General features: G+C 43.9%; 1 protein-coding gene across 4 annotated transcripts in view; it reads left to right on the forward strand.

The window, feature by feature from the left end:
* LOC115160648 (villin-1-like) overlaps nucleotides 1-13,398 on the forward strand; it is a 33,730-nt gene extending 20,332 nt beyond the window's left edge. For all 4 annotated transcript variants that reach the window (XM_029710888.1, XM_029710890.1, XM_029710889.1 and 1 more), the window contains 14 exons: nucleotides 214-422; nucleotides 665-743; nucleotides 5,773-5,871; nucleotides 6,226-6,379; nucleotides 6,466-6,566; nucleotides 8,974-9,111; nucleotides 9,319-9,477; nucleotides 9,674-9,853; nucleotides 9,992-10,137; nucleotides 10,330-10,474; nucleotides 11,416-11,604; nucleotides 11,812-11,880; nucleotides 12,054-12,206; nucleotides 12,345-13,398. In XM_029710888.1, coding sequence (XP_029566748.1) covers nucleotides 214-422; nucleotides 665-743; nucleotides 5,773-5,871; nucleotides 6,226-6,379; nucleotides 6,466-6,566; nucleotides 8,974-9,111; nucleotides 9,319-9,477; nucleotides 9,674-9,853; nucleotides 9,992-10,137; nucleotides 10,330-10,474; nucleotides 11,416-11,604; nucleotides 11,812-11,880; nucleotides 12,054-12,206; nucleotides 12,345-12,458 — 1,935 coding nt within the window. In that variant the 3' untranslated portion in view covers nucleotides 12,459-13,398. The remainder of the gene's footprint in view (nucleotides 1-213; nucleotides 423-664; nucleotides 744-5,772; nucleotides 5,872-6,225; nucleotides 6,380-6,465; nucleotides 6,567-8,973; nucleotides 9,112-9,318; nucleotides 9,478-9,673; nucleotides 9,854-9,991; nucleotides 10,138-10,329; nucleotides 10,475-11,415; nucleotides 11,605-11,811; nucleotides 11,881-12,053; nucleotides 12,207-12,344) is intronic.
* The last annotated feature ends 860 nt before the right edge of the window (nucleotides 13,399-14,258 follow it).

Raw genomic sequence — 14,258 nt, forward strand, 5'->3', positions numbered from 1 at the left:
CACGAAGAAGAGAAGTGAGGAAGGGTGCATTTTTTAAGGATTCAAACAAGGCCCCTAAGTAGGAAGACCTCTGCCTATAAACTTAGCCCTTACCGCATGGAAAAGCATAAAATGAAGACTGGATTGTGGTTTCAATGGCTCAGTGGGGTAGAAGAATCGTGAATGTCGACCGTTCTGTAAGGTTGATGTTGTCGCGGTTGTTGTTCTTTGCAGGGAATGACTCTAGCCAAGGACATCCGTGACAGGGAAAGAGGGGGACGGGCGCAGGTTAGCGTGGTGGAAGGTGACGACGAGAAGTCTTCCGAGGAGGCCATGAAGCTGATGAAGCAGCACCTGGGAGAGACGAGACGAGACATCAGGGACAGCATCGCGTCTGATGACGTGGTCGACCAGAAGCTGAGGTCCAGCGTCAAGCTCTTCCAGTGAGTGCTGACCACTTCAGGGATGTTTATAACCTCCTTAGGATCTGTCATAGACATTATAGCCCCTTTGTGACCTGTCATAGACATTATAACCTCGTATGACCTGTCATAGATATATACTGTAGCAGATGTGAACTAGCTAGTGAGAGTTAGCCATCATGCAGTATGTTACCCGGTTGGCACGCTTCTCATTATTATAGAATTTTTGTGAACAATAACAGAATTATGTTTGTTCTGTGCAGTATCTCAGATGCCCAGGGGAACCTTGTGGTGCAGGAGGTAGCAGTAAAGCCTCTGTCTCAGGACCTGTTGAATCACGAGGTCAGACTCCTTGTCAATCATGGAAAGGGGAGGGAGCATGTTAAAGGGGAAGGGTTTTGGTGGCACTTTAGCTTACTGTGCTGAAATAACAGGGTAATGTCCGGAAAGTAATAGGAAACAACAGAGAAATAAGGCAGTAACGACCAGATACGAACGTGGTAATAACCCATTAATAGATTGCTTGGAGCTGCTAAATACTTACAGTACCAGTCAAAAGTTTGGACACACCTACTCATTCAAGGGTTTTCCTTTATTTTTACTATTTTCTACATTGTAGAATAATAGTGAAGACATCAAAACTATAAAATAACACATATGGGATTATGTAGTAACAAATCAAAATATATTTTAGATTCTTCAAAGTACACACCCATTGCCTTGATGACAGCTTTGCACACTCTTGGCATTCTCTCAACCAGCTTCATAAGGATTGCTTTTCCAACAGTCTTGAAGGAGTTCCCACATATGATGAGCACTTGTTGGCTGCTTTTTCTTCACTCTGCAGTCCAACTCATCCCAAACCATTTCAACTGGGTTGAGGTTGGGGGATTGTTGAGGCCAGGTCATCTGATGCAGCACTCCATCACTTTCCTTCTTGGGCAAATAGCCCTTACACAGCTTGGAGGTGTGTTGAGTCATTGTCCTGTTGAAAAACAAATGATAGTCCCACTAAGCGCAAACCAGATGGGATGACGTTTCACTGCAGAATGCTGTGGTAGCCATGCTGGTTAAGTGGGCCTTGAATTTTTAATAAATCACTGACAGTGTCACCAGTAAAGCACCCCTACACCGCCTCCTCCATGCTTCACGGTGGGAACTACACATGCAGAGATCATCCGTTCACCTACTCTGCGTCCCACAAAGACATGGCGGTTGGAACCAAAAGATCTCAAACTTGGACTCATCAGACCAAAGGACAGATTTCCACCGGTCTAATGTCCATTGCTCGTTTTTCTTGGTCCAAGCAAGTCTCTTCTTCTTATTGGTGTCCTTTAGTAGTGGTTTCTTTGCAGCAATTCAACCATGAAGGCCTGATTCACGCAGGCTCCGCTGAACAGTTGATGTTGAGATGTGTGTGTTACTTGAACTCGGTGAAGCATTTATTTGGGCTGCAGTTGAGGTGCAGTTAACTCTAATGAACTTATCCTCTGCAGCAGAGGTAACTCTGGGTCTTCCTTTCCTGTGGTGCTCCTCATGAGAGCCAGTTTCATCATAGCGCTTGATGGTTTTTTCAACTGCACTCGAAGAAACTTTCAAAGTTCTTGAAATGTTCCGAATTCACTGACCTTCATGTAATAAAAGTAATGATGGACTGTTGTTTCTCGTGGCTTATTTGAGCTGTTCTTGCCATAATATTGACTTGGTCTTTTACCAAATAGGGATATCTTCTGTATACCACGTTCGTATCTGGTTGTTGCCATCTTATTTCCCTGTTGTTTCCTGTTAATTTCCGGTCGTTACCCTGTTGTTTCCACAGCTACATACTAACTATTAACAGGTCATTACCACATTCTTACCTGGTCATTGCCGTCTTATTTCCCTGTTGTTTCCTGTTACTTTCCGGATATTACCCTGTTGTTTCAGCACTTTTATCCACAATTTAAAGTATGTGGGCGTGCGCCATGAAATCATATTGACTGAGCTTAAGCATAATAAAATGATCAGGCTCATAAAAGAATGAGAAAATGATAAGGATATACTCTTAGACGTGGTGTATTGGCCATATCACAACCCCCCGAGGTGCCTTATTGCTATTATAAACTTCTACCAATGTAATTAGAGCAGTCAAAATAAGTGTCTAGTCAAACCTGTGGTATGCGGTCTGATATACAACGGCTGTCAGCCAATCAGCATTCAGGGCTTGAACCACCCAGTTTATAACAAACATTAGGAACACCTTCCTAATATTGAGTTGCAACCCCCAGGTTCCCCTGGTCAGTCTATGTAATGGAAAGAGAAGGTGTTCTTAATGTTTTGTTCACTCAGTGTACATCTCCTTCAATATTACATCTCCGTCAATATAACTAGCCGACAGATGAACAAATTATATGTTGGAAAAAATGTAAGTGAAAAAATAGTGGCTCAGATGAAACCATCCTGGCATTAGATACAGCTCCTTTAAATGTTGATATTTGGTTGTTGTCAACCAAACACAATGCACTATTACTTTTGTACATAATACAGTAAATAGCTTAAAGTTAAGCGGCAATCAGCAGTTGCTACATACATTTTTGGACTTATAAATTCATGATAAAGTTGAAGTCGGAAGTTTACATACACATTAGCCAAATACAATTCCTGACATTTAATCCAAGTAAAAATTCCCTGTCTTAGGCCAGTTAGGATCACCACTTTATTTTAAGAGTGTGAAATGTCCGAATAATAGTAGAGAGAATTAATTACTTCAACGTTTATTTCTTTCATCACATTCCCAGTGGGTCAGAAGTTTACATACACTCAATTAGTATTTGGTAGCATTGCCTTTAATTTGTTTAACTTGGGTCAAACGTTTCTGGTAGCCTTCCACAAGCTTCCCACAATAAGTTGGGTGCATTTTGGCCCATTCCTCCTGACAGAGCTGGTGTAACTGAGTCAGGTTTGTAGGCCTCCTTGCTCGCACACACTTTTTCAGTTCTGCCCACAGATATCTATAGGATTGAGGTCATGGCTTTGGGAAGGCCACTCCAATACCTTGACTTTGTTGTCCTTAATTAAGCCATTTTGCCACAACTTTGGAAGTATGGTTAGAGTATTGTCCATTTGGAAGACCCATTTGCGACCAAGCTTTAACTTCCTGATTGATGTCTGATGTCTTGAGATGTTGCTTCAATGTATCCACATAATTTTCTTTCCTAATTTCCTCCCTCATGATGCCATATATTTTGGGAAGTACACCAGTCCCTCCGGCGGCAAAGCACCCCCACAACATGATGCTGCCACCCCCGCGCTTCACGGTTGGGATGGTGTTCTTCTTGCAAGCCTCCCCCTTTTTCCTCCAAACATAACAATGATCATTATGGCCAAACAGTTATATTTTTGTTTCATCAGACCAGAGGATATTTCTCCAAAAAGTACAATCTTTGTCCCCATGTGCAGTTGCAAACCGTAGTCTGGCTTTTTTATGGCGGTTTTGGAGCAATGGCTTCTTTCTTGTTGAGCGGCCTTTCAGGTTATGTCAATATAGGACTCGTTTTATGGTGGATATAGATACTTTTCCACCTGTTTCCTCCAGCATCTTCACAAGGTCCTTTGCTGTTTTTCTGGGATTGATGTGCACTTTTCGCACCAAAGTACATTCATCTCTAGGAGACAGAACGCGTCTCCTTCCTGAGCGGTATGATGGCTGCGTGGTCCCATGGTGTTTAAACTCGCGTACTATTGTTGAACCTTCAGGCGTTTGGAAATTGCTCCCAAGGATGAACCAGACTTGTGGAGGTCTACACTTCTTTTCTGGGGTCTTGGCTGATTTCTTTTGATTTTCCCATGATGTCAAGCAAAGAGGCACTGAGTTTGAAGGTAGACCTTGAAATACATCCACAGGTACACCTTCAATTGACTCAAATGATGTCAATTAGCCTATCAGAAGCTTCTAAAGCCATGACATCATTTTCTGAAATTTTCCAAGCTGTTTAAAGGCACAGTCAACTTAGTGTATGTAAACTTCTGACCCACTGGAATTGTGATACAGTGAATTATAAGTGAAATAATCTCTCTGTAAACAATTTTTGGACAAATTACTTGTCATGCACAAAGTAGATGTCCTAACCGACTTGCCAAAACTATAGTTTATTAACAAGAAATTTGTGGAGTGGTTGAAAAACGAGTTTTAATGACTCCAACTTAAGTGTCATGTCCTGACCAGCAGAGGGAGTAATTGTATTAGATTTTGGTCAGGACGTGGCAGTAGGGTTGTGTTGTATGGTTTTTCTAGTATGTCTGTTTCTTTGTTAGTCTGTGTGGCTCCCGATCAGGAACAGCTGGTTATCGTTGTTCCTGATTGGGAGTCATATATTAGGAGTGTGTTTTTCACCTGGGGTTTGTGGGTTGTTGTTTTTGCATTGCGTTGGGTATAGCCTGCAAAACTGTTCCTGTCGGTCGTTGGGTTCTTGTTTTTTTCTTGGTGTTCACATTGAAATAAAATATGATCAGCACGCAACCCGCTGCGTATTGGTCCACTTTTTCCGACAGCGATTTCTCTATATCTTCAGACGAAGAGGAGCGTTACACTAAGTGTATGTGAACTTCCGACTTCAACTGTATATACCCATTGATTCTTGAAGAATACAACTTTTAGCTTCGTTCAACTGTCGTACCCAATCAGAACCTCGAATATAAGCTTGTTTTACTCCAATGTTTGTAAACAAAGTAAATGTAAACAAACACTATACTGTATAGCCACAACATGCATAAAACTATAATTTTAGTATCCATAGCTCTGTCTATGAATTTGAGACTGGTTACATTTCTCCAGCCCCATCCCTCAGCTTTTTATCGAAACAGTGCCAAGGGCATGCAGTGAATGGAATGGTATCAAACAAATGGAAACTAGGTGTTTGTGTTTGAGACCATTCCATTGATTCCGTTCCAGCCATAACTATGAGCCTCTCCTCCCCATTTAAAGTGCCACCAGCTACCACTGCTTTTAATGTAATATTAAAATGCAATCCAGGTGGTTAGGTTGTGCTATTATATGAAGCACAGTGATAACACATTAAGTTGTTGTATAAACACAATTTATCTGACATTGTTTTTCAATTGGAACTTGGTTGTGCTTTTCGAAGGCTGTCTTTTTGAGTGGGTGAATTTGAACAAAATGTCCACCTTGAAATGTCGTAGTGTGCCAAGTGGGCTGAATCTGTTAGAATGGTTACAGATATTCTGATTATGCCACACAAGATTTGTGCAGCAATGAATAATGCAGTGCTGACACTCATTTAGGCAAACAGTAAACCTCTTTAGTTGGCAGTAGAGGTATCAATAAATTAAATTCTATTAAGTGAAACATCATCTAAATGTACTAATTTCACAGGATTGCTATCTGTTGGATCAAGGTGGTATACGGATCTTTATCTGGAAAGGAAAGAAGGCTTCCAAGACAGAACGGTCCGAGTCTTTGGATAAAGCAGAAGTGAGCTGCACCTCGACACATTTTAGTTTCACAATGCTTTTGATATCCCTTTGCTGTCCCCTGGATGCTTTTTAGTTGAATACAGGGCGGTCCTAAAATATCACCCCCTCCCCTTTTTTTGTACAACCCAGATACTTAAACAAGTTAACCCTAAAAATCACCTGGATACCTGAAACACATCTTCCGGTCCTGGATCACAGATACACGCAATCACACACAATCACTTACCAATTTAACTCTGACACCCATATCTCTTTACCAACCTAATTTAAGAGTACTTTTTTAAAAAAATGGAAGGGGAGTGATATTTTAGGACCCCTCTGTATTCAACTAAAAAGCGTCTTGTAATTCTAGGCATACAAGAAGGCGAAGGGCTACCCTATCTCCACCTACGTCGAGACGGTGAACGATGGCGCCGAGTCTGCCGTGTTCAAGCAGCTGTTCCAGAGGTGGAGCGTGAAGGGTCAGACTGTGGGGATGGGGACCACAAACAGTCCAGGCAAAATTGGTGAGCAAGTCACACAAAAAAAACAAAAAAAAAACACTGAATGAGTCAACATTGGTATCTCTAAATGTTTTTTTTTTACAATGTAGCCAAGGTTGAGCAGATCAAGTTTGATGCTACTTCCATGCATGCAAGGCCTGACGTGGCTGCCCAGCAGAAAATGGTCGATGACGGAACAGGCGAAGCAGAGGTTGGTAACAACCTGTAAAAACTAGCTTTGACAAAATAATTATTCTGTATATGTCATAACTGTTGAAGCCGTGTTAAATGGACCAAACTGCAGGCATCTTTTAATGTAAAAAATAATAAATTAAAGCAAAGTATACACAGGAAAACAATAAACACGAAACTCACGACAGGCTAACAGGCTTACTACAAACAAAAAGACTAGCAGTGTTAGCACAACCACCCACAAACCCAAGTGACAAACATACGACTCAAATCAAATCAAAATCAAATCAAATGTATTTATATAGCCCTTCGTACATCAGCTGAAATCTCAAAGTGCTGTACAGAAACCCAGCCTAAAACCCCAAACAGCAAGCAATGCATGTGAAAGAAGCACGGTGGCTGGGAAAAACTCCCTAGGAAAAACTCCCAATCAGGAACAACGATCACCAGCTGTCCCTGATCGGACGCCACACAGAAATACAACACCCAGAACACACATACACAGACACTCTGCCACGTCCTGACCAAAACTACACAACAACACCCTCTGCTGGTCAGGACGTGACTGTACCCCCCCCCCCCAAAGGTGCATACCCCAAATGCACCTAAAAAAAGAAACAACAAAATCCCCCAAAACCACAACAAAAACAAATACAAATACCCCCTAAACAATAAGGGAGGGAAGGAAGGGTGGCTGCCGTCAACGACGGCACTGTGCTACACCTTCCCTCCCCAACCCACCTATCCTGGAGGTGGCTCTGGTTCCGGCCTCCTGCCCTCCAGGTTGTAGGCAGACTCATTGGGGTCCGGGTTGTAGACAGACTCAATCCGTTGTGTATCGTGGGCAGGTTCCCTCATTTCCACGCTGTAGGCAGACTCATTCAATATACAGTTAGTCACATTCAGTTCTGAGTCGTAGGTAGACTCCTTCGGTTCCGGGTCGCAGACAGACTCCCTCGGTTCCGGACTAGACACTGTTGCCGGATACTCTAGACTGCACACTGGTGCCGGATACTCTGGACTGCACACTGGTGCCGGATACTCTGGACTGCACACTGGTGCCGGATACTCTGGACTGCACACTGGTGCCGGATACTCTGGACTGCACACTGGTGCCGGGCTCTTGAGGCTGGGCCGACGCACTGGAAGCCTGGTGCGTTGGGCTGTTAGAGGTGGTACCAGGCTGAAGACACGCACCCTAGGGCTAGTGCGAGGAGCGGGAACAGGCTGAATAGGACTAGGCTGACTCATGGGAGGGTTGGTCCGGGTTGCTGGTACTGGTCGTGCCATACTGGAGGTACTCACTTCCGGGATAGCACGAGAGGCGGGAACCGGAAAGACTGGGCCATGGAGGCACACAGGTGGCCTTGACCGCACCGCCTGCACAACCCGTCCTGGCTGGATGGAACTAGCAGCCCTGTACGAGCGGGGTGCTGGTACAGGGCGAACTGGGCTGTGCAGGGGCCTGATGGTTGCCGTGCGTAGAGCGGGAGTAGGGTAGCCTGGTCCTAGGAGGCGTACCGGCGACCAGATGCGCTGCGCAGGCATCCTCCTACCAGGCTGGATGCCCACTCTAGCACGGCATCTGCGAGGGGCTGGAATGGCGCGCACCGGACTGTGCATGCGTATTGGTGAGAGTGCGCACCTCAGCAAAACACGGCGCCCTCCACTCCATACGCTCCTCCACATAATCACGGGTAGCTGGCTTATGGCTCTTCCTTGGCCTAGCCAAACTACCCGTGTGCCCCCCCCAAAACATTTCTTGGGGGTGCCTCTCCGGCTTCCTCGCCAGTCGTGTACCCCGGTAGCATTCCCGGTCCTCACCAGCCTTTCGCCGTTCCTCCCTCTCTCTTTCCACCTGTCCCCATGGAAGGTGATCCTTTCCAGCCTGGATCTCCTCCCAAGTGTAGGAGCCTTTTCCCTCCAAGATCTCCTCCCAGGTCCATTTCTCACCATAGTCCATGTACTCAGCGTTCCTCTCCTTCTTCCGCTGCTTGGTCTTGTTAAGGTGGGTGGTTCTGTCACAAATGTTGAAGCCGTGTTGAATGGACCAAACTGCAGGCGGAATGCGGATACTCATCTTTTAATGTAAAGAATAATAAATTAAAGCAAAGTATACACAGGAAACCATGAAACTCACGACATGCTTACTACAAACAAAAAGACTAGCAGTGTTAGCACAACCACCCACAAACCCAAGTGACAAACATACTCCTAAATATATGACTCCTAATCAGGAACAACGATCGCCAGCTGTTCCTGATCGGGAGCCACACAGACCCACATAGAAATACAACACCCAGAACACACATACACAGACATACTCTGCCACGTCCTGACCAAAACTACACAACAACACCCTCTGCTGGTCAGGACGTGACAGTATATCCAATGGATATCAACACTTCCCATTTTCCTCCAATCAGGTGTGGAGGTTAGAGGACAGTGAACTGGTGCCTGTGGAAAGGAAGTGGTTGGGCCACTTCTATGGAGGCGACTGCTATCTCATCCTCTACAAATATGAAGTCAGCAACAGGAGTCACTACATACTATACATATGGCAGGTCAGAACACCCTACTATCCAACATTCCCTCTTTGGCATTATCGGCATAGCTCTCTGTCTGCCTGGCAATCAAGCTTTGATAATACCAGAAATGTTTTATATGAGCAGAGCTTAATTCCATGACTTAGTCTCTGGCTTGCTTGCTTTCCATGCAACCTTATGCAGAAAGGTACAGTAACTATGGTGTGTTTGATGTGTACAATGTAGGGTCGCCATGCGAGCACCGGAGAGCTGGCTGCCTCTGCTTTCCAAGCCGTGAACATCGACCAGCAGTACAGCGGTGAGCCAGTTCAGGTCCGAGTGCCCATGGGGAAAGAACCACTCCACCTCATGGCCATATTCAAGGGCAAGATGGTGGTCTATGAGGTAGGCTCTTCATGGTATTCCTTTGTCTCATCTTACAAGAGGTGACTGAAATATGAGACCACATAGATCTTATTCAATTACGAGACAAATTAAAAAAGTCCAAATTATGTTTGACATCCTCTGGTTCCATCTTGGTGATTGGAATCTCACCATGAATGTTATCCTATCTCATCAAGATTGTAATCACGGTTTGCAGGAGGGGAGCTCCAGGGCCAACTCTACACATGTCCAGCCGGTAGTTCGTCTCTTCCACATCCACGGCACCAACGAGTTCAACACCCGTGCCATCGAAGTGCCAGCACGCTCCTCATCCCTCAACTCCAACGACGTCTTTGTGCTCAGCACTGACACTTTCTGCTATCTGTGGTACGGAAAGGTAAGCACCATTTCAGATAAACGCCATAAACTTGTAATCCAGGTTTGACAATGTAACAGTTCTCCAGTTAAGCACTGATGAGGAGAGTACAAGGGCTGTACCTAGTTATGCGACAGGTATGACTCTTATCCCTTGAAGGGCTGTAGTGGTGATGAGCGAGAGATGGGCAAATCCCTGGCAGACATCATCTCCAGGAGGGAAAAACATGTAATTGCAGAGGGCCAGGAGCCAGCTAACTTCTGGGTCAATCTGGGAGGCAAGACACAGTATGCCAACAGCAAGAGGTACCACACTTGATCCCTTGGTTTTATAGTTCCCTAAGGGCCCTATTCAACTGAACTCAGTTAGCGAGTTTAAATGTAATTTATTCATAAACCCATTGTACTAGACAGCAAAACACTGTCTAGTACAATGTAACTGAAAATGACATCCCCTTCTGATGCCTTCTGCCTGGATCGTCTGTGGTCTCTACCAAGGCTTCAGGAAGAGCACAACAACATCACCCCACGTCTCTTCGAGTGCTCCAATCAGACAGGCCGCTTCCTGGCCACGGAGGTCACCAACTTTAACCAGGACGACTTGGACGAAGATGACATCATGCTGCTGGACATCTGGGATATGGTGAATACCTGACTTTTTAACCCTGGAATCTAAACTGATGTGCTGTGTTTCCCCGTTGTTTCAGTTTGGTCTTCAGGCAGGATACTACTGTACTGTCTTTTGGTCGTCTCTATCAATTAGTGCTGAGCGATTAGTGCTTTTTGGGGTTGGTTTGGTTTCAGTTAGATTATTAAGATATAATCACGGTTTTCCATTTCGGTTTTCGATTACTTGGGTTGAATGCTGTAACACAGAACAAAACAATGAATTAAAGTTCCATGATGGTAGTGACTTCTCATTACTGCTTATTCCTTTATTAACCATAATTTATTCACATTACTTCATAAAATATTTCAGTTGAGGTGTATATTACATATGTTTTATTTGATGACTTCATTATTTCACTCCAAGTCATCATCTCATCTCTATAGAGCTGCTGCCTATGCTGTCTGACAAAATCACTCTTTTGTAGATCTTCAAAGTGAATAAAGCATACTTTTATGACTGCTGAATACCAACTATAAATCACTTTGATAATGTCTTTTCAGGTAGAGATGCCTCGCGAAGCAACAGCTGCTCTCTATGTGCCCTCACGATTGCGCATTCTTGTCCCTTCCGTATCAGGCTAAAAGAAACACAGACAAACAAAAGATTATGGTCGTTGTAGTTAATTATCACGCTTTGTGCACTAAACTAGGTAGATTATTGGACTGTTGGAAACTTCAACACCCTACTACATCGCACAGTTGAGGCTAGATCTGATTTATCTCTAGAGAAACTGTGCAATGTGCGCATTGAGCTCACAAAAAAATGGAATTCAAATAATTGAACCACTGTCAGTCAATTAGTTGTTTTAAAAAACAAAAATAAAAGACATTTCGGTTAATCGATCAGCACTACCATCAATCTACGATCTGGAGGTTTGGTTCTTTTAAAACACAAGAGGTCCTCTTCCTCCTCAGGTGTTCCTGTGGTTGGGCAAGGGAGCTAATCAAATAGAGAAGGAGAATGTGGTCCCCACGGCACATGAGTACCTGAGGACCCACCCAGGTGGTCGAAGTATGGACACCCCCATCGTGCTGGTCAAACAGGGCTTTGAGCCTCCCACCTTCACAGGCTGGTTCCACGCCTGGGACCCACACATGTGGAGTGTATGTAGCATGCTTTGTAGTCAGGATAATTATGAGATGATAATACATATTGTAAGAGGGTCAAATACGTATGACAAGCCTAACAATGCATTCTAACTGCATAATGATGCGTTACACCGCTTGGCTTCAGGCAGTGTTACCAAAGTCTCTTTACTCAGGGCACAAAAGATTGAATTAAACAAGCTGCTTTGCTTTCTATATCTACAGGGAGGGAAATCCTACCAGGAGTTGAAGGCTGAGCTTGGGGACGCCACTGACATCATCCAGATCACCGTGGTGAGTCTCTAATCCACCAATAAAGTTCCCAAAGGTCTAGCTACCATTTGACCAGGTGTTCTAACCTAGCCCAGTCATTTACAAACAATTATTGCATCATCATAGAAACCACAGTCAGATATTATTTTCTGCTCTGGTTAAATGAATGGTCTGTTGTCTGTTTATGGCTACAGGACAGAACCACATCCAACTCCACTCAAAAGAACTCCAAGAACATTGGAGAACCACTGCTGTCCCCCACCGTTGGGGCCACCTTCCCTGCAGACAAGCTGTTGAACCGCCAGACAGAGGACCTGCCCGATGGGGTTGACCCCACCAAGAAGGAGGTAAAATAACAATGGATCTCCATGATTGGTCTCTCGCCAGTCTGTACTTCAGTGTAGCTGTCAGCTAAATTCCTGATTATTGTAGTCAGTCACTCATCTATTTTAACATGTACTATACCATACCTCGATCTTTTCCAGGAGTATCTGTCCAATGATGACTTTGCTCTGATCCTGGGTGTGTCCCGGGTAGAGTTCTACTCCATGCCCACCTGGAAGCAGCAGAATCTGAAGAAAGAGAAGGGTCTGTTCTAGGAGAAGAATATCTACACCTCAGGTCTTATTTTGACAGAGTAAAATGGCAGCGTGCTGTTGTCAAATCACACTGTATCTCCTCAAATACTCTCCTGGGAATCTATTTCATAGGGAGTTTGGAATGCAAGAACTATATATATATCTTAATTCTGTATCTTGAATTTGCACCGTTATTCGTGCATCCTTAAACTCCAGAAATATTGCCCCTGCGTAGACTTTGCATCATTCCAAATTAGATCCACTAAAACAAAAGTATAGGGAGAATTTCAGACATGGTTAACACTAGCACTGTTTTTTTGAGGTGTCAAAATTAGGCCCCTCATGTTTTGTCATCTAGCCTTGCAATTCACACGTTCTCAGATTGACTAACAGTAGGTTAGTTATCAAATTATTGCGCTTTAGGATTGTTTTTGTTTGTTTCTCAAATGTTGCTGTTGTAATTTAAATAATCAAGTTAGGAAGAGGAAAAGTGTAGGTGATAGGAATAATTATATACGATTTGTTATCTGACATTTATCATAGACACAGTAAGCAGCACCTTTCCCCTGAATTTCTACTTGTGTCACTGAATTCTACCTGGATATGTAATGTAGGTGTCAAGCATTTAAGATTAAGCAGGAGATGATATTGGTTCTATACTTTATTTTCACAATGAGCCTTAACATTGAAAATGTATCTTTGTACTGCCAATATTCAGAGGACCGCAAGGGCTTAGTTATATGTTGTAATGCAGAAATATAAAGATTAGTTACTTCATATGCTTTATAATATAAATGTTTAGATCTAATGTATCAATGAAATTCAAGATTGTCAAATGGGGATAGCTACTGCGGTATTTCGTTTTTGCTATGTTGGATAAACACAGATTAATATGTCTTTATATGAAGACCCTTCAGATGCCATGCTGAATGGCAGTCAATAAAGATAATATTCCCCCCTTTGTTTAAGTTCAATACCTTCAGCAAATCATAATAACTAAAATTGGATGTGAAAAGAAATAGCAAAGTGTGGTAAAATACAGTTATTAATCAGTTCCCATGCTTTTAAAAAACGGTTCTGTTCAGTAACAGTATAAATCACTTTCGTTTCCAGTTCAGATTCTGTTCCTCTAATAATTTCTCTGTTCTGTTCCCTGAACCGGTTCCAACTCCTGCCTTTACTTGTATAAAAGCTGTGGATATAAACGTGGTTAGTTGACATACACTCTGAATGGCCTGAATGATAAATCCCATATTGGTCTTTCACAGTCAGGCCAACCTCTGTACTGTGCAAGTAGGCTAAAGGTAGACCTACTATTGAAACTGTAAAATTTTGTGAGGGTCTAGATGAATCTCTTCAGCCTCCTGAGGTTGAAGAGGCGCTGTTGTGCCTTCTTCACCACACTGTCTGTGTGGGAGGACCATTTCAGATTGTCAGTGATGTGTACGCCAAGGAACTTGAAGCTTTCCACCTTCTCCACTGCGGTCCCGTCAATGTGGATGGGGTGTGCTCCCTCTGCTGTTTCCTGAAGTCCACGATCAGCTTCTTCATTTTGTTGACATTGAAGAAGAGGTGAGGGCCCTGTCTCGTCATTGTTGGTAATCGTCTGCAAACTTGATGATTGAGGCGTGAGTGGCCATGCAGTCATGGGTGAACAGGGAGTACAGGAGTGGGCTGAGCACTCACCCTTGTGGGGCCCCTGTGTTGAGGATCAGCGAAGTGGAGGTGTTGGTTCCTACCTTCACCACCTGGGGGGGCCCGTCAGGAAGTCCAGGACCCAGTTGCACAGGGCGGGATTCAGACCCAGGGCCCCGAACTTAA

Source organism: Salmo trutta, chromosome 24 (assembly GCF_901001165.1).
Source record: "Salmo trutta chromosome 24, fSalTru1.1, whole genome shotgun sequence".
NCBI lineage: Eukaryota > Metazoa > Chordata > Actinopteri > Salmoniformes > Salmonidae > Salmo > Salmo trutta.